The sequence below is a fragment of the Daucus carota genome, chromosome 6 (assembly GCF_001625215.2).
Source record: "Daucus carota subsp. sativus chromosome 6, DH1 v3.0, whole genome shotgun sequence".
NCBI classification, from domain to species: domain Eukaryota; kingdom Viridiplantae; phylum Streptophyta; class Magnoliopsida; order Apiales; family Apiaceae; genus Daucus; species Daucus carota.
This window is the reverse complement of record NC_030386.2, coordinates 7,608,332-7,632,763: the sequence shown is the minus strand read 5'-3', so window position 1 is coordinate 7,632,763 and position 24,432 is coordinate 7,608,332. Positions and strand designations below refer to the sequence as shown.

At 37.0% G+C, this 24,432-nt stretch overlaps 2 protein-coding genes across 2 annotated transcripts; both read left to right on the top strand.

Annotated features, from left to right (window-relative positions):
• Positions 1-537: 537 nt before the first annotated feature.
• LOC108225706 (uncharacterized mitochondrial protein AtMg00310-like) lies at positions 538-1,320 on the top strand. Its single transcript, XM_017400637.1, has one exon. It carries the CDS (start codon positions 538-540, stop codon positions 1,318-1,320), a length of 783 nt encoding a protein of 260 aa, XP_017256126.1.
• A 2,465-nt stretch (positions 1,321-3,785) lies between these two features.
• Positions 3,786-12,819, top strand: LOC108227257 (chaperone protein ClpB4, mitochondrial). Its single transcript, XM_017402313.2, has 10 exons — positions 3,786-4,200; positions 4,727-4,945; positions 5,023-5,260; positions 6,393-6,588; positions 7,974-8,028; positions 8,698-8,848; positions 9,642-9,950; positions 10,405-10,670; positions 10,790-11,719; positions 12,260-12,819. The coding sequence occupies exons 1-10, from the start codon at positions 3,913-3,915 to the stop codon at positions 12,569-12,571; spliced, it is 2,964 nt and encodes a 987-aa protein (XP_017257802.1). The 5' UTR covers positions 3,786-3,912; the 3' UTR covers positions 12,572-12,819.
• The last annotated feature ends 11,613 nt before the right edge of the window (positions 12,820-24,432 follow it).

Genomic DNA, 24,432 nt, shown 5'->3' with positions numbered 1-24,432 from the left:
GCTTGCGTGATTTTGTGCGAACAACATTACACCGCAACGTGGAATCCGTCAAGATATATTATGTGTGCAGAAGGCTTGAGTGCGATTATTAATCATCATGAAAATGTTGGCTTGATTAATGGGTGTGCGATAGCTAGAGGGGCGCCTTCTATATCTCACCTTTTGTTTGCGAATAATTGTTATTTATTTTTTCGGACCACAGAAGTTGAAGCTTGTACTATGAAAGGCATTTTGCAAAGATATGAAATTTTGTCTGGACAATCTATTAACTATAATAAATCCAGCATCAATTTCAGTGTGAATACATCAGTGGAGGAACAGAGCAAGATTTGTACGATTTTGGACGTGCAAAAAGTTAATGTGCTTGGCAAATACTTGGGTATACCTATGTACGTAGGCTGAAATAAAAATGAAGTGTTTGGTTTCTTGGCTGATAGAGTGACACAAAAATTACAAGGTTGGGAAAAAGTTTCTTCATCAAAAAATGGGAAGCTGACTCTTTTGAAGATTGCAGCACAGTCCATCCCAAATTTTTATATGAGTCTGTTCTTAATTCCTCCTAATAACTGTGATAAGATTGAGAAGAAAATGAATGATTTTTGGTGGGGGCAAGGAGCAAATAGTAGTGGAATCAGGTGGATGGCGTGGTACAAGTTGTGTGTATCAAAATATGGGGGAGGCGTGGAGGTAAGAAACTTAAGATGTTTTAATACAGCGATGCTAGCTAAGCAAGGGTGGAGGATTTTGACTGAAGCACATTCTTTGGTTTCTAAGCTTATGAGAGCTCGTTATTTCCCTGATACGGATTTATTGAATGCGAGGTTGGGTGTGAATCCAAGTTATTTATGGCGTAGTATCCTCTCTACTCAAGATGCTATCAAAGTAGCTTGTCGAAGGAGCATTGGTGATGGGACTAGTACTAAGGTCTGGAAGGTGCCCTGGTTACCATGCGCGGGAAATGGCTATGTCTCTACAAATTTAGTGCCTGAACTTCAGAATATTAATGTCCAAAATCTGATGGATATTGATAAAACAAATACATGGGACAATGATGTGTTGGATGATTTGTTTAATGATCGTGATCGACAACTAATTCCACGAGTTCCAATTTCATTTCGACGAAGATGTGATGCTTGGTTTTGGTTATTTAATCCTAAAGATCAGTTTGCGGTGAGAAGCATGTATAAGAAGTTGCAGGGTCCTCATGAAATGGTGCTAAGGAGCTTCTGGCATCAATTATGGAACTTAAAAATCCCAGTAAAGTTGCTTGTTTTCTATGGCCTGTCTGCAAGGGATGTTTACCAACGATGCTGGCCTTGATGTCGAAACTGGTTTAGGTGAATACGAGGTGTCCCATGGTGTTCTACTAATCATAATACGAGGTGTCCCATGGTGTTCTACTAATCATGAAAGTTTTTAATCATCGAGCATAGTTTATATTCATGTATCAATCTCATATAATTATATTCCAAAACTACAGTTATTACTATTTTATATTCAAGTAGTTCATACTAAATTTGTATTTACCTTATTTTATATATAATCACATGATTAAATTTTTTAATCTATATTATATTAGTATTTATGTCTAATACATAATAATTAACATCAATTTTCTTTATAATAATAAAATAATAGAAAAAATAATGGTAGTAACTAAGATTAATAAAGTAAAATCAATTAAAAAAAGTTATAAAAATTTATTGTTATATTTTTGTAAGGACAAAATATCTATACTATATTATAAGGGTTAAATATCAACCGGGTGATTGATTGCGGCCCGATGACTCGATTTGGTCACTGAATGGAAAAGTGACTCAAATTAGTCACTCATTTAAAAATTTGTATCAAAACTATAACTTTATCATTAGTCGAAATTCTGAAAATTTTATATCTTGAGTTTCGCACATTTTTTATGAATGTTATTACATCCAAATGAAAGATTTTGAATTCTACTATTTTAGCTAATATTGTTAGATTTTTAAAATTTTATCAGCTATTTATTTTTATTTAAATCAAGTTAAACAATCAAAAAATTAAAAATATATAGTTGATAAAAGTTTAAAAATCTAACAATATTAGCTAAAATAGTATAGTTCGGAACCTTTCATTTGGATGCAATATCATTCATAAAAAATGTGTGAAAATTCAATATATAATACTTTCAAAATTTCGACAAGCGATAGAGTGATATTTTTTATACAAATTTTTAAATGAGTGACTAATTTGAGTCACTTTTCCATTCAGTGACCAAATTGAGTCATCGGGCCGCAATCAATCACCTGGTTGATAATTAACCCTATATTATAATAAGCCAACATGTGTATAATTTGTAGTCCAAGATTTTAGTTATATTTTTTGGTTTGGTACTCTGCTTTTAGTACTACAAGTCTACAGATGTGGAGTCTATTAGTATTATATTGTTAAACAGTTTCAAATACTAATAAAACTCGTAACAATACATTATCATATAATATTTCATTAAGAAATTAAAGAAACTACAATTTATTTTCCAAGTCTAAGCGCACTGTACACAGTGACTACAGGAAGCACCAGGAATTGAATTCAAATAATACAATGACAAACTTATATAACGTAAACAAATTTAACATAATAAAAAAACTAATTAAACTTCAAACACATAAATGTAATTTAACAGATCGAAAAACTAATTAATCTTAACAGACAATGAACCTCATATTATCATAAGCACAACAACATGAATCTCATCTATACTATCTATCTATCTATATTATAATAAGCCAATATGTATAATTTGTAATCCAAGATTTTAGTTATATTTTTTTGGTTTGGTACTCTCTTTTTGTGGTACTACAAGTCTACAAATGTGGAGTCTATTAGTATTATATTGTTAAACAATTTCAAATACTAAAAACACTCATAACAATACATTATAATATAATATTTCATTAAAAAAATTATAATGATGTTGTAAGTATCTATATTATAATAAGCCAATATGTATAATTTGTAATCCAAGATTTTAGTTATATTTTTTGGTTTGGTACTCTCTTTTTGTGGTACTACAAGTCTACAAATGTGGAGTCTATTAGTATTATATTGTTAAACAATTTCAAATACTAAAAACACTCATAACAATACATTATAATATAATATTTCATTAAAAAAATTATAATGATGTTGTAAGTAAAATTATAAATATACAATTTTGAATATCTTTTTTTAACAAGAACATTCATATAACTCTTTTTAACTTTAACGTGTTCTATTTCAATATATATACACGATCGGCTATGTTTGGAAAAGATTTGAATTTTCTGATTTTTTTTATTTTTAAATCTACGTGTACTAAATTCGGATTAAATGTACTAATATATATATATATATATATATATATATATATATATATATATAGTCAGTAAAATAATATAATTTAACTAAAATCCAATCCATTAATACTAAAATATTAATAAAATGATATTAAAATTTAAATTATAAATAATAAATTATGAATTATATACCCGCCCGTGCTTCGCACGGGTTAAAGGCTAGTATAATATTATTATTCAAGTATTCCATAATTTTTTTAGCAAATGATATCAATCATTGGGCATTCAGATTTATAATTTGTTTATATTATAATTATACAGATAATTTATACTATTTAGAAATAGGAAATGAGCCTGTAAAATTGGTTGCCATTTTGTTACAAAAACAACGAAACCCGAAACAAGTAAGGAACCGGGTATGTTAGGATCCGACCCGGATAGTAAAGACGGGTGAGAACTGAGAAGGTTCTAAACAAATCCAGAGAGTTTGCCACCTCCCCAAGAAAGCAGTATCATTTCATCATCTTCTTCATCATCCCCTTAAACCCTGAACAATATATACATACACATATACATACACAATCAACAACAGGGAAGAAAAATGGCAGCAAGCAGAAGAAGCTCTCTCTCTTTGGCAAGAGCCTTCACAAGGCCTCTTCTTACAAACCCTACTAATTATCACACTCCTCACAGATTATTATGCCTCCTCTCTTCTTCTTCTACCAATATTTTCCCTTTTCAACACAACCCACAAGCTCATTTTCTTACTTCTTGTTTGAATTCTACTAGAACTCACTCTCTTGCTAATACTAAAACTTTAAGGCCTGGTTTGTTTTATAGCTTCTCTTCTCCTCCTTCTTACTCCACCAATGCCTCTTCCTCTGCTCAGGTATCAAACTTGCTCTCCTCACTTTCAAATTTGTAATCTTTTTTATGAAGCTTTGATAAATATTCAATCTTTTCATTGTTTTAGGTATTTGTGTATATCCATATGCTCAACTATAAACTTGAATTTTAGTCATAGTAGATAATGGTTATCATAGATTTGGTTTTGTTGAGTTATAGCCATTGTAATACAATCAGATGTATATATAAACTTACAAATTGTTATCGTTAAATTTAAGCTGTAGTAGATAAAAATACCCTTTTGTGTCTACTGGCGGGACAATGGTTATGGTAGACTTGGTTTGTTTAGTTATAGGGATTGTGAATAGATGTATATATTACATTTAGTTATGGTTTTGAAATGTAACTTGCCTGAATTTAAGTCATTTTCTCTAACTGGGGCACGAGTTACTAATCATTCTCTCTAACAATGTCGTAGTTTTCGGTAGTTTCGATTAAATTGTTGGTATTTATGTAAATGTCTTGCGTTGGTGATGCGTTTAAGTCAGTCTTTTCTTTCTCTTTTATAGATTAATGATTCAGAATTTACTGAGATGGCATGGGAGGGGATTGTTGGTGCTGTCGACGCGGCGCGAATCAGCAAACAACAGGTTGTGCAATCTGAGCATTTAATGAAAGCACTGCTAGAGCAGAAAGATGGTCTGGCTAGAAGAATTTTGACAAAGGCTGGCCTTGATAACACTTCAGTTCTGCAAGCTACTGATGACTTCATACATAAACAACCAAAGGTATGAAAGTGTGGGAGGGATACGTCGAGGGGTTTGAGACGTGTAAGACACTCACAGTTCTTATTTTCTCATGGCAGGTGATAGGTGAAACAAGTGGCCCAGTACTTGGTCCAGATCTCAATGTTCTGTTGAGCAATGCAAGGAATCATAAAAGAGAGATGAAAGATGACTTTGTGTCGGTTGAACATCTATTATTGGCCTTCCTCTCAGATAAGAGGTTTGGTCAGCAGTTGTTCAAGAATTTGCAGCTCAGCGAACAGACTTTGAAAGATGCCGTCAAAGCTGTTCGCGGGAATCAGAGGGTCACCGATCAAAGTATGAAGCCTTATATTACTTTAACTTTGATAGTCATTTAGGTTGGTAGTTTTTTTTATTTATGTGACTGGTGTATAAGTGGCTAATACTAGTGAACTTTTCCGGGTTTTATATAGGTAAAGCTTGAAATTACAATAAGTATGCATATTGTCATTTAATATGAATTACGAGAGAGAATTGATAATTTAGGTTCATTTACCTGATATTTTCATGGCAAAAGGATATGAACATTTTTCTCTTTCATAAATAGTTATTTATGTATTTATGTGCTAATATATTGTACGAGTACACGAGAAAAAGATCGCTTTATAGGGTATCTTTTCCAGCTGCTTCACCTTCTTCCCTATTAATATATTCAATACACTTATTTAGGTCTCTTTCCTAGCTGCCTCACCTTCTTTCCAGTTGATATATCTTATGCCAAATTTTTTTACTGTTAATTATTTTTACTTGATAACTATGTATCTTTTCTGAGATTCTCATTTAAATTTTCAGTTTTACTTAATAAAATATTAAAAACTGTAATTGGCCTTATTCCCCATTTGGTAACTGCTAATATTCATGTGCTCCATATCTGAGACCTTTTCTTTTTACCCAACTCCGATGGAGTTGAAATATGTTTCTTTCAGTTCAAATTTTCTCTTTGCTGATCAAATGTACATGTTAATATTATGCATTAACATATTGGTTATTGTAAGTTCAATTACAATGACTTAAAGTAGCAACCATGAGATTTCGTTTCAAGGTTTCGTTTTAAAAAGAATTTAAGTGCGCGTATATATGGAATTTTTTTTTGTGTGTGTCTGTGTTTGGGGGGGGGGGGGGGGGGGGTTGTATTATATTCTAACAGCTTTAGTTTGTTTAGAATACTGAGTACTATTGTATTAGACTTTTAGTCACATGAAAATATTTTTGGTCACCATACATTATCAGTTCTGGTATGTAAGTCACATTTTCACATGAAATTGTTTCTGGTCTTCATATTGGGTTTAAATTTGTTTGCATGTCTTCATTTCATTTTTTATGCGGCTTATGTTTGACTAAATATCCGCAATTATTACAACATTATGCGATCCCTATTTTTGCTTTTATTGGTTGCTGATTAATATAAATTTTGCCTCTTAACATGTAGATCCGGAAGGAAAATACGATGTACTGGACAAATATGGAAATGATCTAACAGAGCTTGCTCGACGTGGTAAACTTGATCCTGTTATAGGCAGGGATGATGAAATCAGACGATGCATTCAGATACTATCTCGGAGAACAAAAAATAACCCAGTTATCATTGGCGAGCCAGGTGTTGGAAAAACTGCAATAGCTGAAGGGTAAATTCTTTATGTTCTTTGTCACACCAATATCTTTTAAATCTGAGCCGTTTTGACTTTCCCTCTATATACATATTCCTTTTTGAAAGTTATATCCTTGACCTTGTTGAAATTCTCCTACTTGACTGTGAGAGTGTGAGGTGAAGGCAAGAAAAACAGATGAAACTATCTCAAACATTATTGATCTTAAATGACCTTTTCTCTGACACATTAACAAGCCACTTTAAGTTACCCACTTTGACGAAGTACCTTATTTTGCTCAATGATCATACATTCATACATAAGCTTCACCACATTTTCTAACTGTCTGTTCCTTGTGTTCTTTTCTTGAAACTGTTTATTATGGTTATGTAACTTCTTTGACCGAGATCATTAGAAATACAGTGAACTACATTAAAAACTAAACAAAAACAGATAAGGTTATGGTTTAGATATTGCAGCTTCATTCAGAAACATTGGCTGATGACTGTTAACATAAATTTGCTATAAGTGTGCTGGAAATTATGAGAACTAGTGCACTTGCAGAAGCCATTGTAAACACCGTCTTATTGCTACCACTACATTTTTAAAAGTGAAGAAAGAGTATATGATGCCAAGGACGCAAGGGTCATGTCTCAGTTCTAAACATATTCAAAGACTTATGAGAGCATAAATTAACTTAATTTAGATTACAGTCCTACCTTTAATCAGGTACAATTTACATTTGGGGTTTAAAATTTAATTTATATTTTAAATTTGTTCTGACATCACGTTGTTTCTAGCTGTTGTTTTCTTTAGGCAGGTTCTCATGCGTGGCTCACCTATTCACCACTAGAAAAAACTCTTCTGGCGAACCATGCCCGTAAAAACTTAATTTATGTAATTGTTTCTTGAAGTCCTGGTTCTGGACTCTAGAACTCCGACAGAAGTGTGGACTTGGAATGGTGCAACCCTGAATTTCCATCTATGTGATGGACTGATGGTGCAACTGGTCAAATCTTCTTCTTCCTCCTTCCCAAGCCGTGACTAAAATTTTCTTAAAAAGTCACAGATTAGAGTGCATGATTGAAGTTCTCAATAGTGTAAATCCAGTTTCACATTTGTCATTGTGCAAGTACCTCTTGTTATCCCACCGCTCTTTTTCGTAGTGCCTAAAAATGTAGAGGAAAAATAGCTGGCAGGACCAGTAACGATTACATTTTTTAGTGGTCACATTAAATTTCCTGTACACGGCTGGCAGCAGGAAGTGTGGTTTTTTTTTTACGCACGCACACACATATATACATATATTAATATATCTAACTTTGACAAGTCACCTTGCTTTATTATAGTGTATGGTGTCATATGCATCACTTCTATCTGTCACAGTGATAGCAGGGCTTTATTGCATACTTTTGTTTTCGCAGGTTAGCTCAAAGGATTTTTCGTGGGGATGTTCCTGAACCTCTGATGAACCGGAAGGTCGTGCTTTTATTTCATTTTCCATATCCAGTGTTGTATACTTGAATGCATATAACATGAAAATAAAATATGGTAGAGTTTATTCGAGTACTAAAACCAGTAGTTGATGCAGTACTGATATTGTACTGGTTGATCAGCTGATGAATTTCACTGGGATCAAGATTCTAGTGGATTGTTATTGAACGTGATTTTGTTCATAGCTCACCTTTCATTTCTTTGAAGTGCGAAGGTTCATGACCACAAGTAGTTTGGAAAAATTGATGCTTCTTAATATTTTGATCTGGTAGTTAAAGTGGTGGATTATATATGTGTTCTATGAAATTGTCTGTTAATTCATTTTTTTAAACCTGGTATTCTCCATAGATTGAATTAGCTGGGACCAAGATTCTAGTGAAACATTATTGACTATGGTGTTGAAATCTCGATTTGTAATTGATCAAATCTTATTACAGTGGTAAAAGTGAGTGTTGGTGATCAAAGCTGGTAAATTATATTATTTGCTAAATAGTTATTGTTTTATTTTTGTTAAGGAAAAATTGTATGATTGTATAATTTTCAATAACCAGGAGAGAAATATCAGATCTAAAGGTGTACTGGAGTTGGTATAAAATTATTTCTTTTGCTGAAGTTTGCTGTCAGCCTGATGCAGTACTTTTTTGCTTGTTACAGTTGTTCTCCTTGGATATGGGTTCACTGCTTGCTGGTGCCAAGTACAGAGGAGAGTTTGAGGAAAGGCTCAAAGCTGTCCTAAAAGAAGTCACAGCTTCGAATGGTCAGATTATTTTGTTTATTGATGAGATACACACTGTGGTTGGTGCAGGTTAGTGTCCCAAGTCTAACTAATTTTATGCTGTAAATTTTTGCATTTTTTCCTTGGTGCAACTCTTCCAATAGTTTTATCTGTGCTTATTATACTGTATATTTACCAATCTAGTGAGTCAACATTTTTCGGGGATAATCTAATGCAAGTATATTTTTTGCTTTTAACAAATTTAGCTTAGATATGAGTAGCTGATTGTTGATGCAGCTACATGCTTACAAGAATGAAGATGTCAGAGGCCAGATAATTTACCTTGGAATTTTTTGGACTTTTAAAAAATAAATTTGTCTACTAAGACTTTGACATAGAAAGCTTGTAGTCATGTACCGTACATGTGTTCGTCCAATGTTAGACAAGTGTTGCACGTCATAGATTGTGCATCGTTGTGTTGCAAGATTAAAATAGCAGGTAAAAACTTTTGCAAGTACCAATGATATAAATATTGAAGAGTCCTGGGGATGCTGTCTCTGGACCTTAAAAGTTGCTGGAGGCAAGGACATTACAAACGTATTAGTTCTTGATGCGAAAGAAAATATATTCCGACTTGTCTAGCCTATATGCTTTGAGCTACATATGTATAATCATGCTTCTCTATAGAATCTTTATTCCTTTGCCTACCCAAAAATTCTGTTAGTATCACAAGGCCTGATTATGTGTAGTAAACACATGATTGTCTCTTCTATTTATTTGCAGATCTACGTTGATACATAGATATCATGACCTGTCTAGCATATTGGCTGAATTGAAATTTTTTTATAATTTTATATATCGTGATATTGTTCTTTGTGTAAAGGTGCCGCTGGGGGAGCAATGGATGCTGGAAATCTGTTGAAGCCAATGCTGGGTCGTGGTGAGCTGCGATGTATTGGAGCAACCACATTAAACGAGTACAGGAAGTACATTGAGAAAGACCCTGCTTTAGAACGGAGATTTCAACAGGTATTTTGTGACCAGCCATCTGTAGAGGACACAATCTCTATTCTCCGAGGATTGCGTGAGCGGTATGAACTGCATCATGGGGTCAAAATATCTGACAGTGCCTTGGTTTCGGCGGCTGTTCTAGCAGATCGGTACATCACAGAGCGGTTTTTACCAGATAAAGGTAGAGTAAGTGAAAGTTCATGGTCATGCCTCCATTCTTTGGGGAAAAAACTTTTTATTGCCATTTGCGAAGTACTTAACCCTGAAGCAATTATGGTGTCCGTAACTGTTTTTAGCTAGCTGTAGTTTAGGGTGTGTTCTATTTGTTTGAAAATTTTGAACTTTTTGAAGTATTTTCTTGTGTTCTGGTAGTACTGTGTTCAATCTTCTCTCTGTAACGCTTTATTGTGTAAAGAATATACACTTAAGATTGTTGATATGGTTTAGAACACCTATCCTATTGATCTCTTTTTAATTGGAATTTTATCAACAACATATCAGTAAAGTATATGCTTTTCAATTGTAATGTTCTAGCTCTTCCAATTTTTTAAAAGTTTGTGACAAATTTTGTATCCTAGTATTCTAGAGTTGTGTTTTACTATATTGTTCACTGAGGAATTTCTTTTCCATTCCAGCTATTGATCTTGTTGATGAAGCTGCTGCAAAACTTAAAATGGAGATCACTTCTAAGCCCACTGAATTGGATGAAATCGACAGGGCAATACTGAAGTTGGAGATGGAGAAGCTCTCTCTGAAAAATGACACTGATAAAGCATCAAAAGAACGGCTGGCCAAATTGGAAAATGATCTTGTATCACTCAAAGAAAAACAGAAAGGGCTAACTGAACAGTGGGATCGTGAAAAGAATCTTATGACCCGAATAAGATCCACAAAGGAGGAGGTAATGTGTTTTCCTTTTCCATAGATCCAGCTTCTGGCAATAATGCAGCAAAGAGTGGTACCATTGTTCTGATTTGTACTACTTATGCCCTATTTGTTATCTTTTTTTTCCTTGTGCAGATTGACAGAGTCAAATTAGAGATGGAAGCTGCTGAGCGTGACTATGACCTAAATCGTGCTGCTGAGCTTAAATATGGAACATTAATGTCTCTTCAACGCCAGCTTGAAGAAGCTGAAAAGAATCTTGCTGACTATCAGGGTTCTGGCAATTCCTTGCTGCGTGAAGAAGTCTCTGATCTTGATATTGCTGAAATCGTAAGTAAGTGGACTGGCATTCCATTGTCAAACCTTCAGCAATCAGAGAGGGACAAACTTGTATTGCTGGAAGAGGTTCTTCACAAGCGCGTTGTCGGTCAGGATATGGCAGTCAAATCAGTAGCTGATGCTATCAGGCGGTCTAGGGCCGGACTTTCTGACCCTAACAGACCTATAGCAAGCTTTATGTTTATGGGACCGACTGGTGTTGGCAAGACTGAACTTGGGAAAGCACTGGCCGGATACCTTTTTAACACAGAAAATGCTCTTGTGCGCATTGATATGAGTGAGTACATGGAAAAACATGCAGTTTCTCGCTTAGTTGGTGCCCCACCTGGTTATGTAGGTTATGAAGAAGGTGGGCAGCTGACTGAAGTGGTTCGTCGGAGGCCTTATTCTGTTGTGCTTTTTGATGAAATTGAGAAGGCGCATCATGATGTCTTCAACATTCTATTACAGCTGTTGGATGATGGAAGGATAACCGACTCCCAAGGGAGAACTGTCAGTTTCACCAACTGTGTGGTGATAATGACATCAAATATTGGGTCGCATTACATTCTTGATACTCTCCGGAAAACACATGATAATACGGATGCTGTATACAATTTGATGAAAAGAGAGGTCGTTGAGTTGGCTAGACAAACTTTCCGTCCAGAATTTATGAACAGAATCGATGAGTATATCGTTTTCCAACCACTTGACTCGAAGGAAATAAGCAAAATTGTGGAGATTCAGGTAATAAATCTATATCCTCAAAACTTTTCTTATAATCTCCTACAAATTTATTATTTTACATTAGAATTATAACTTCAAACTGCTAGAGTGGTATGTGCAACTAACTTGCTTGTAGTGGTAGACCGAGTCTAGATAAATATCAGCTTAGGATTGTTTTGTACCATCTTAAGGAGTGTGTTTTCAGATATGCTATATTTGGTATTAGAAGGAATTTCACAGTGACTAAAAACTCAGAAAGATAAGAAAAAAAGTTCGGTTTTTTTTTTTTGTGGGCATTACTGGTGGTTAGGGCAATGCATTGGAATCACGTTGGTCGTTAAGATTTTGTCACTATTGTCTTGTTAGGAGCTCCTTCCTTACCTGTGCTGCTTCAGCTTTTGTCCATTATGCCGAGTCAAGGTGCTAGAGAACTTGTATTAGGCTTGTAAAACTGTTAATTATCATTGATGCCTTCTGCAAATTTGGTGATCTGTTTTGTGTCTTCACTCTAATTTCATTTTGGTGCTTTACATTGACAACTTGATATATTTTTTGTTGCAGCTGAATCGTGTCAAGGACAGGCTAAAGCAGAAGAAGATCAATCTTCAATACACAAAGGAAGCAATCGAACACCTGGGGCAAGTAGGTTTTGACCCTAATTTTGGCGCTAGGCCAGTGAAGAGAGTGATACAACAAATGGTAGAGAATGAGGTTGCTTTGAGATTCTTGAAAGGAGATATCAAGGAAGAAGACACGCTTTTGATCGATGCTGACATGTCTTCAAAGAACGAAGATGTTGCAGGTCAGAATAGATTAGTGATCAAGAAACTCGAGAGTAGTTGGGCCGAGGACGCGTTGGTGGCAAACAACTAATGCTTTTGATCGGAATAAGGTACATACTTGTGGAGGAGATGTTTTCGGTGAGGGTTGTAACTTCTAAAAATGAGTAGTAAATATTAGGTGCACGGTTGAATGTGTGTGTTTCTTGAAGATCTGATAGGAGAAGATACAGAAAGCAAGATGGGTTGTCACATACTAAAAATGTTGCCACCTTGCAGTGATTAGAACATGTATCATTTCTCCTCTTGGCTACTGTTAAACGTGATTTCCATTGCTTGAAAGTTGATAGCATCTTGAGTTGATCCAAATGTGGCGTTCTGGGACTTGATAGCTGTGCCAAATATATAATCGAAGATTCAGATTTAAATCAACAATGAACATTTTGATAAAAAAGAATGAAGGATCCAATGTAGAAATAAGAAATATTGAACATCTGCTAATATTTATTATTGAAAAATATGATGGGGAGCGGTCCACAGCAATCGGTTGCTGTGGAGCGCTTAACGAACACACAGATCCTGGGCCGTTGGATGCATATCCAGCGGCCAGGATCATATTAAAATTTTAATATGTTCAGCGCAAAAAGCGCTGGACATGGGGATTCCCGTCCAGCGCTAGAAAAACGCTGGACATATTAAAATTTTAATATGATCCTGGTCGCTGGATATGCATCCAACGGCTTAGAGCAAGTCCAATAGGTGTGCTAAATCAAGTCTTAAATCCAAAAATAGGGAATATGTGATAAAATTGCACTCCAACACTATGCTAGTGATGTGCTAAATCACTAGCATAAGCCTCCCATTCCCTATTTTTAGAATATGCTAGCCACTTCTAAACTATTTTTATCATTAAAATATTCATTTCCCTCTCTCCTCCACATCATTTCCCTCTCTCCTCCACACCAAAGTTGTTTAAATTTAATATTATTATAATAATAGGGAATGGATATAGGGAGTACTATTGGAGCTCATGTGCTAAATCTTGTGCTAAATCACTAAGACATATTATTTTATAATATTTTTAGGGAACCTCTTAGCATAGTGTTGGACTTGCTCTTAGGATCTGTGTGTTGGTTAACCAGTCCCTGCCATACGACTGCCAGGGACCTGGACCCAAATATGATATATTTGTATAATTTATTTTGGAATAATTCCTTGTTTTCATTTTAAAATCGGTGAGCCAAACATGCTCATTACTTTGCATATCGCATCCCATAATTATAGTTCAAAAACGATATTGTACTCATACTTTGAAAAACTCTTTTAAGCCTGAGATGCACCCCTCTGCCGTTACTGCTGTTAACTATTCCATGTACACTCCTTTAAGTTCCTGTACATGTAATTGCAATTCGGACCCCCTAACTTACGTTCAAAAACGATATTGTACCCATATTTTTGGAAACTCGAATCGCACAAACTATCTTTACATTTCAAGAACAATATGCACCCTCACTGTTGAACTCTGTTAACTTCCGTTAAAATACTCCCTCAACTCAATTTAAATGTTCCTTTTGCTTTTTGAGTAGTCAAATTGACTAATTTTTGATCATCTATTAGAAAATATTTATTTATTATGTTGGGAAATAGAAAGTTACATATTTACATAGACTAGATTTAACTTTTGATGATATTTTTTTTAAATTTTTTTGATCAAGTTTTCAAAACAAAATAATTAAAATTTGTATATTTTATTCAATATATAAATTTATGTATTATTTATAATAAATACCACATAATATTTATTTTTTATATTTAAAATAGTGTAAATTTTAAGTACTTAATACACATGTCATTAAAAATTTTAAATCATTTGATATGTAAAATCATTTTGACTTGGAGATAGCTTAATTAAACAAAAATTTTAAAAAATATATCATCAAAAAATAAATCTAATCTATTTTTTTTCGCAAATAATAGAAGGTCCGAATTTCGCAAATAATAGAGGTAATTGCAATTCCGACTTCCAATTATTTACCTTTATTAAAATAGACTGCATTTACTTTTTGATGATATTTTTTTTAAAACTAAATCTAGTCTATTTTAATATGTAACTTTCTATTTCTTAAAATAATAAATAAATATTTTCTAATAGTTGGTCAAAAATTAGTTAATTTGACTTCTCACAAAGCAAAAGAGACATGTAAATTGAGACGTAGTATTTTAATGGAAGTTAACGGAATTCAACGGAGGGGGTGCGTATCGTTCTTGACATATAAAGATAGGTGGTGCGATTTGAGTTTTCAAAAGTAGGAGTACAATATCGTTTTTGAATGTAAGTCAGGGGGTCTGAATTGCAATTACCTATACAGTGACTTGACGGAGTGCACAGGGTTAACAGCAGTTAACGGCAGAGGGGTGTATCTCGAGTTTGAACTGTAAAGATAAGGGGTGCGAGCTGAGTTTCCTAAAATATGGGTACAATATCGTTTTTGAACGATAGTTAGGTGGTGCGATATGCAATTATCAACGGAGGGGGTGCGTATCGTTCTTGACATATAAAGATAGGTGGTGCAATTTGGGTTTCAAAAGTAGGAGTACAATATCGTTTTTGAAAATAAGTTAGGGGGTCTGAATTGCAATTACCTATACAGTGACTTAACGGAATGCACAGGGTTAACGGCAGAGGGGTGCATCTCGAGTTTGAACTGTAAAGATAAGGGGTGCGAGTTGAGTTTTCTAAAATATGGGTACAATATTATTTTTGAACAATAGTTAGGGGATGTGATATGCAATTACCTCTTACTTGTATTAATGATTAATGAGAAATCGAGGATCGATTCCAAATTTAGACGAAAACATTTTATACTCCAGAAAGGAATCGAGTTTTCATGCCTCAATCTTCTCTCTACTCGTTTGTTCTTATGTTCTATTTTTGTAAATAATAATCTCTATGGTGTTGTAGATGTATATAAAACAATATTGTTGATCCACGATTATTGATCTTTTTAATATTGTTGGTGTTTTCTTTTGTTGTAGACAAATTCATTTTTTTTGTCACAAGATACTTTCACGTATAATGAATTGTATCAGAATATAATAGCAGCTGCAAGGAGTTCTTTTCGTTCAAGAAAGTTTACCATCTAACCCTCGGACATGCAGAGATGACCGTGGACACTTAAACAATACTCCCTCCGTTTCAATTTACATGTCCACTTTCAAGAAATTTTTTTGTTTCAAATTACTTGTCCACTTCAACTTTCAATGCAAAATCATATTCCCAAAGTCAATTCTACTCCACATATCTCTTATTTATATTTCCTAGATCAATCTCACTCCACATATTTTGATCATTTAATGCAATTAAATTGTGAACATCCACTTTTCTTAAACTGTGTGATTTTTTTAAAGTGGACATCTAATTTGAAACGGAGGGAGTAAAACTTTAATGTTCGATAAGAAAACACCCATAGGAGGTCCCGCTATCATTCTTTCTTCCACTCGCGTATCTTGAAAAAATAAAATATAAATAAAAGAACATAATAAGTTCACACGGACAATAGAATAATAATAAAACTATCCAAAAACGAAGGAGGAAAAAGATATGAATATAAAAAAATAAGGAAAGGAAAATTAAACTAATGTGAAACAAATCTACACCAAAGAGATAGTGAAATCTCTTTGGTTAGATACCTAATAAAATTTAAATCTCAACAAAATATAACCGACTGTTAATATCAATAAATATTTTAAATATATATATATATAGAAAAATATAACTGAAAATTGAAACCATAACTAAGATATATCTACTCAAATATAAAACAAAAACTTGGCAAACAAATAAATCATGATTATAGCTAATTATAATTATAAGTACTATACAAATTCCAATCAACAAATCAACCATTAATGGTGCAATAATACCTCATACAATAAAGCCATCATATATGACCCCCATGAATTATGGAATTCAAGTACAATAATTAGCAATAAAGATTCTATCAATAATTATCTAATTAAAACACAAGAATTCAAATTTGAGCATGTAGAGGAAAGTCAAATACTACCTCCATCCCAAATTAGATGACCCCGTTGACTTTGGTTTAATTTCCGCAATTTATTTTTTTATTTTTTCTTTTGTAAATGAAAATTTTATATTTTAATTTTTATTTACAAAAATAAAATTTTAAAAATAAGTCATATAGCTATACGGTCAATGAACCTTAAATTGTGTGCCCAAAGTCAACGGGGTCATCTAATTTGGGATGGAGGGAGTATCAAAGATAAACAAATTTAAAAATAGTCAACTTGTCTTTCAAAAAGTAACTAAAATTAAGGCCCACAGTTACTACTATTTAAAACAAACAATATCTAAAATTAAAAAAACTAACACTAAATCATGCAATAAAATTAAATGATCAGAATAATCTGCTGATAACTCCAAATCTCGTCTAGGGTTCCAATGCACTGTTCCGGGAAGCTTCAGGCAGGACCTAACCTGCAAAACAACGCTACACGGGGGGTGACATCCCGTGAGGCGCCTCCGGCGTGATAATTAGTGATTTGGATGTGCTTGACAAGTAAGGGAAATCAGGGAGTTTTCACTCTAAATGTATGGTGAGAGATGCTTTTTGAGAGAGAGTTTTGGGGAGAAATTTGCACTTACCTTCCACTTTGGCTGGAGAGTGCTTTATATAGGCCCTTGGCCGCCACTGTTGCTACAGTGGCGGGAATGGGCCTGTAGGCACTCCCCAGCATGGGTGGCTGTTTTGGTGCAGCTACTGTCCTTATTTCTGTCCTTTTGGGACTTGTGCATGCTTATTATCCTGTTTGCCTTGTACTTGGTAATGATGAGGTCTGACTTTGGGGATCTCCAAGTCCTGTAGCGGGGGCGGGTACTGTTGGCGGTCACTGTAGCGTGGTACCTTATCATTGCCCCCCTACTCCTTCCATCTGCTTTAGCGGGTGGGGGGAGTAAGTAAAATCCCTCCCGCAAAGGTGCATTTCCGGGTTGTATTTGGGCGAGCGTGCTGTTTTGAGTGGCTGGGCTGAGGTGGCGGGTTATTGGCGTGATTTATCCGGGTTGTGTTTGCTGGGCCATAGATTTCAAAATTTTCAAAAGGTGTGAAGCCTTTTGCCGCCTGGTCTTGTCGTTCCGTATGGGGAATGTACGGTTTTTCCACGTGGCGTGCTGTGAGTGGTTGATGTCGTAACTGCATGCAAGGTTAATTTGACTGATGGTATTTTGTGCGGATATTTGTGCCAATTAACTACTGGCACAGATACATGTATGAGGCTTTTGACTGGGGTGATGGATGTGTATTTTTTGGCGCTTCAATTGCCTAGGGATAACGGCTGAAGCTCAAAGGGCTGGGTAGTGCTGTCTATATAAAGGGAGTTTTCGTCCGGTGAAAAGTGCTCAGCTTATCGTTTATCTTTGTAAAAGCTTGTCTCTGCAACCTTGGTTAGTGTTCGATTCTAGGCTTTTCCGGCGTAGTGATCGTTTGTCTTTTGTGTTGTTTATTTGATCGGAACTTTTAACCAGTCGTCTCTTCTTGGTTTGTCTTGTGCAGGTGATATGTCTTCCGACAGTTCTGCAGCTAGTTCGAATTTGTATTATGGCTGGTCGATCGAGTGGCGCCGGCGGCAGGATCTGATCAACCGGATTCGCCGGTTGCCGGCCGAGCTTATCACGGTGAGAATCGCGGAAGCGCTGGAGGACGAGGAGCAGTCCTATGAGTCTGCTCTGGAGATTGTTTACCACGAGCTTCTGCTACCGGGTCGTGCCCGGGACGCGGAGGAGGTGGATGGGCGGTTGATGGTGCCGATTGACAACCCGCCGGTCCCTCCTGGTGTTACGGTGCGGGAGCGGTTGCGGGACGCGGAGGTGGAGAGGGAAGGCCTGCTTACCAGGCTGGAAGCTGTAGATGAGCGGATTGCGGAGCTGAGGGCTCAGCTTCCTTAGGTAGTTTCGATGCGGGAGTAGCCCGTGTCTGGTTGTAATTTTATTTCTGTCTTAATGTGAAACCGTTTATTCGCTTATTGCCTTGTGTTGCCTCTGTGTTTGAGTTTAGTTCCTGCGATAAAGTTTTGAAGCGAACAGAACACGTAGTAAAAAATGAGGGTTGTGCCTCCCAAATATTGGGCGCGGCCAATAATGAAGGATTAACAAGTGGGAAGTAAAAATGAAATAATGAGGGAAGATAAAAATTTTGAGTAAAAAATGAAAATGTGCCCCCCAAGTATTGGACGCGGCCAATAATGAGGGAAGTTGAAATTTGAGGTAAAATGAAAATGTGCCCCCCAAGTATTGGACGCGGCCAATAATGAGGGAAGTTAAAAATTTGAGTAAAAAATGAAAATATGCCCCCCAAGTATTGGACGCGGCCAATAATGAGGGAAGTTAAAAATGTGAGTAAAAAATGAAAATATGCCCCCCAAGTATTGGACGCGGCCAATAATGAGGGAAGTTGAAAAAATTTGAGTAAAAAATGAAAATGTGCCCCCCAAGTATTGGACGCGGCCAATAATGAGGGAAGTTGAAAAAATTTGAAGTAAAATGAAAATGTGCCCCCCAAGTATTGGACGCGGCCAATAATGAGGGAAGTTAAAAATTTAAGTAAAAAATGAAAATATGCCCCCCAAGTATTGGACGCGGGCAATAATGAGGGAAGTTAAAAATTTGAAGTAAAATGAAAATGTGCCCCCCAAGTATTGGACGCGGCCAATAATGAGGGAAGTTGAAAAAATTTGAAGTAAAATGAAAATGTGCCCCCCAAGTATTGGACGCGGCCAATAATGAGGGAAGTAAAAAATTTGAAGTAAAATGAAAATGTGCCCCCCAAGTATTGGACGCGGCCAATAATGAGGGAAGTTCTGGCGGGAAGATTAGGGAGTGGTGGCGGTACGGTTGGGGGTGTTGAAGTTGTGTGGACTTGTAGCTTGTGGGTGTCCGTGTGCATTAAATGCACTGCACAGACATTCACTGAGGAGACTGTTGACCGCTGGTTTTCCAGGTGCGTTTGAGTTATATTTGACCTAGGAAACGCCTGTGGGAAGTTTGAACGCTTTGGGAACACCCTCTGCTTTTATTGCGGGGCTGTGGCTGTGGCTATATAAGGGCTGATGTGCTAAAAATATTACGTTTAAATCGCAAGCGCACGATCACCGTTTTAATATTTAAGATTCGTCCACAGGGATTAAAACTATTTTCGCAATCCTTAAATAATTAACCTAGGCGAATTAGAACAAATTAAATTGGTGGGGAGGGTGTCTTTTTCTAAATTAAATCTAAAATGAGATTAATCAAACTAATTAATAGTGACTTATCAAAAATTTAACAACTTAATTATCCTAAATTAAATTATCCAAAACTTAGAAATAAATAGAAAGTTCATAAACTAGACTAAATCAAATCAAATCCTAATATTAACCGAGAACTACAAAACAAATTAACCACTACCCATGCTTCTGTTAATGTAAATTGCGTACCAAATTTGACAAAAACTCAATCGAGCAGAAGAAAATAAACTAGAGCACTGCTTGACTAAAAAAAAAAAAACTACGTGACTCGAACAATAGCACCAAACTAAAACTTAAACTAAATAAATCAATACAAAATTAACCAATGACCTGGGTGGAAAATTCAACTGACTCGACGACAACTTGACTATACTGGACACGACTCAGTACCAAATAAACCGAAAGCTAAACCATCAAATTTAGCAGAAAGAAACCCAGCTCCTGACTCGACCTAAAAACAGAGCAAACTCAGCCATTCAGTTTACAATCGACACAGCAAAACAAAACTTAAAACTAAACCGAGACTCGGCAACAAAATGACTCAGACTCGGTGGACTCGGTAGCAAAGACTAGACAAAAACCAGTGCTGCAGTCTAACAACTAACAGGACTCGTGACTAAAAACAGAACAGTAAGCCAACAAACTTGACAAAAACGCAGCAGCTAATCAAAATCATGGCAAGCGAATAGTAAGAAAAACGAAAACACAAAACCAGAATCAAGAACTCGGACGAAACACTGACTCAGACTCGGAGAAGCAAAACAGAACATAAAAACTGGACTAAAAACGAACCCACAAACAAAGCTCAGCTAAACAGGACTCGCAAAAACGCAGCAACTCAGCCATGGCAGACTCGGTGAACAGAAAGCGAGTCGACTCACAGCAGACTCAGTAAACGAAACCAAACTTACTCAATTTAACAAATCCCAAAAGAACGAAGCAGTGGACTCGGAGAACTCAGTAAACATAAAGCAGCAATCAACATAACAATAAACATGACTGGGGGGGTTTCAAACGAAAATGGAGGTGGGTTTTCGAATTTTAAAGGAAACAGAGCAGGGGTTTAGAAAAGTGAAAACAGGGGAAATGTTTTTGAGTTTTAAAAGCACTAAAACGAAAGCATATCGATTATTAAAATAACGAACTGCGTAATACTAAACTGTAATATATGAAATCGATAAAATAAACCAAACACCCACACAAATTATCTTTTGTGCTAGAGTTTAAGTTTCTACTACAAATTAAATCTAAAAAGTAAGAGATCTACACTAATCACAAGCTCAATGACTTCCTTTTTTCCCAAAAAGCAATTAAGCATATGGTGGTACTAAGAAGCAACATTTCACTTGGAGCAAGAAAATTAAGACAATACAAGATTAAGCTTAAAGAAGATTTGCATTAAAAATAAAAGTGTTTACAAATATGGTATGAAATTGAGAGAACAAAAGAAGATCTAGTACTATACTACCTACCAACTAGGAAAAGACTAGGTTAAAAAGATGATGATTACAAGTAAAAAGGTGGGGTATTTATAGCTAAAGATTTAGGGTTTAGGGGTAGGGTGGCTAAATCTTGACCATCCATGTGCCTTGTGTGTTGGGTAGATCATAGCCCTCCATGTGCCCCCTTACTTGCCAACTCTCTTTTTTCTTCTTTTCTTTTCTTTTTCTTCCCCTTTTTTTGCAATTATTCTTCTTTCTTTATTTATCTACAATTTCCTGAAATAAAATAAATAAGCGATTAATACTACGAAAATAAACAAAAAATAGGCACTTAAATATGCAAAAATATGGACTAATCAAGGGCTAGAGAAGTTCATTTGTGCACTTCATCTGTGCGTTCATCTTCTTTCTTCTCTTCTAATCGTCAAATCGTTCTTTTTCCTGTGAAAGTTCTGTAAAAAATGTCTGATAATTCTTCGGCATCTGTGAGCAACGGGAGTGATGTGTCCAGTGGGAGCTATGGGACGCAGATGCGTTGGATGAGGAGGGTCGAACTTCTTACCCTGTTCAACGATTTGCCTACTGATCCTTTTGCTAGGAGGTTGGCTGATATGTTGGAAGATGGTCTTCCCTATGACGATCTCCTTGAGGAGGTGTATGAGAGGATGCTGGTCCCGGGACGCGGGCGAGCGGCGGTGCAGATCAATGGGCGGTGGTATGTGCCCATTGATCGGCCGGAACCCGCGCCGGAGGCTACGGTGGCGGAGAGGCTGACTGCGGCCCGGGAAGAGAGGGACGAGCTGCAGGAGCGATTAGAGGATGTCCAAGCCCGCATTGCGGATTTGGAGGCTCAGCTGTAGAGTAGGGCTTCCTTGTCGCGGACTGAGTCCGCTTTGGCTTGTATTAAAAAAGAATCTTAATATATATATGTGAAGTGTTTTGCTTTCCCGCTGGCTTTTGGCTTGCTTGTATTTATGTTTTTTGTCTTCGACCAATTTATGACTGGTAATAAAGTGGGTAATAAATGGGGAATAAAATTGAATGCGAGAATGTTGTGGGTGAGATTTGATAAGTAGAGTGGCGGATATGTATTTGTGTACATGGGTAATCGAAGAGGCACCGGTTTTCGAAGTTGGGGGTTTTTTGGGGATGAAGTACGGTTTATGCGGCTTTTGAGGAGGGGTGGGTGTGATGGTGCAGTTTTTGAGCCAATCGTGTGTGTGCACGTGGCCATGCAGTTAATGCACCTCTTGGTAACTGTGGGGGTATATATGTATGTCTTAAAAACCAGTTCTGAGTATATTTGTCTGAAGCTTTAGTTTTTTCGAAGTGCTCCGCTTTTTCACCTGTAAGTTGCGAGAGATCGTTCAGGGGAGTAAAGTGCAACCGTTCTCTTTGTCATTTCCGTTAACAAGTAAGCGTCGCCGGCGATCCTTTAAGTTTATGCTTGTCTTTTCTCTTGATGTTGTTGCTGAGTCGTAGTTTGCTGATGTTTTTAGACTTTGCTTTGTTCATCGTGTTTGCTGCCGCTCTTACTGTGTTTTGTGTATTTGGTTGCTCGCCGGCGTATATAAGTGTCGTAATCGTGTTGTTGCGCCGTAGTGTGGGTAGATCGGTGTTTTAGGGCTTGTCTTTCAGTTTTTTGAAATGCCTGAATGTCTGTGTTTTCGTCTTTGATTTGTGGTGGTAGTAGTGGAGCTTTCGTCGCCATGGCTGCCGTCCGCACGGTGGCGTTTGCGGTCTGATGGCGGTGTAGCGACCTCGGGATTGTTGTCTCGGGTTGTGCACCATTAGGGTTAGGTTGAAGTTTTAAGGTTTGTAATATGCGGCGGTTGCACGTGTTTGTACTGTAGGTGTTTGATAATATGTTTGTATGGGGGTCGCGGGTAACGCAAAGGGGTTGTGTTGTGAAACGTGTTTTTGTCTTTGATTTGTATGCCGCTAATGTTGACGGGATGGAGGCGATGTTTGTAACGGGCTGTTCTCTGTGTGGCCATCTTGCAGGTAATTGATGACTGCTGTGGCTGAAGAGGTGCGTCTGGAAGCTATTCATCCGGGTACTGAAGAAGAAATGGCTGCCATGCCCGGGGAAGATTGTTTTGATCCCGTGACGCGGGAGGCAAGGCCGCTGATTAGTTTGTCTGGTCGATGGCGGGATTTTCCGCGGTTTACTATTCCACTCCCGCCGAAAGACCTGCATTACAGGTTTTTTGAGGATCAGAGTAGTTTCTACCGGACCTTCAAGATACGCCCAGTGGAGATAAACAATGCCAAGGTGGAGCAAGAACTGGCAGGCTGTGATCATCTCCAGAGGAGGAGTACGTTCAATGTGGCGGAGTATGGGCCATACATGGCGAAGCTGTTTAGGTTTGGGAGTGACTATAGCTGGAGGCCTGCCCGGGAAGAGGAGAGGTTGCATCATCGTGGTGCTGGCGGGTCCATATGCGTGACCCTCGAACAGCTGAAGGCGGGCTTGAGGTTCCCGATGCACCGCTTTATGTGGGACCTTGTCTGCGTGCATTTGAAGTGCTCTATCTCGCAGATCACGCCCAACGCGATCCGGGCTATTAACTGGTTTATAGCGAGTTGCACCACTTTGGCGAAGCAGCCTACCTTTAAGGCATTCTTTCACCTGTTTAACATCAAGACGAGCACGGCCAAGCCGTTTGTGGAGTTGCCTTTTGCCAATAAGAGCAGCGTGATTGGCAGAGAGCTTGTGGACTATATGCCCTTTGATTTTCCGAATAGCATGACGGACTGGCAGTATGAGTTTCTGGTGGTGGCGGGTGGCGAACTGGCGTGGATGCCTAATATGGCCCGGAAAGTAGAGAAGAGTTATCGCGCGCCGCGGGATCAATTGTCCGCGGTTGACGTGGAGATACTGGTTGGTATTACAAAGGCGTTGGGGAGCACCTGGACCAAGAGTGCATTCTTTGAGAACGGGAGGCTGCAACTATACCTGCGTAAGTTTTTGACTTTACTAAATGTGGGGGGAGTTTGCTTTGTGTTTGGTGGGTTTTTGGCTTTATAGTGTTGTGATATGTTGCTTGAATTTGCAGTCCTGGACCCGCGATTGACGGAGTTGCCGCCCTTGGAGGGCATGACTGATGAAGAAGAGATAAAATTGCTCACGGGCCTGCTGAACCGAAATCCCCCCAGGTATAGGGGTGCTGCCCGGGGTGAAGGTGAAGGGCGGTCGCAGGCAAGGCGA

What these genes read in the sequence shown, in the direction of transcription:
- LOC108225706 (XM_017400637.1), top strand. Translation starts at nt 538, where the DNA reads ATGAGTCTGTTCTTAATTCCTCCTAATAACTGTGATAAGATTGAGAAG.
- LOC108227257 (XM_017402313.2), top strand. Translation starts at nt 3,913, where the DNA reads ATGGCAGCAAGCAGAAGAAGCTCTCTCTCTTTGGCAAGAGCCTTCACA. An exon ending in ATGCCTCTTCCTCTGCTCAG is followed by an intron (nt 4,201 to 4,726) that starts GTATCAAACTTG and finishes TCTCTTTTATAG; the next exon opens with ATTAATGATTCAGAATTTAC. An exon ending in GCAAAATTGTGGAGATTCAG is followed by an intron (nt 11,720 to 12,259) that starts GTAATAAATCTA and finishes TTTTTGTTGCAG; the next exon opens with CTGAATCGTGTCAAGGACAG.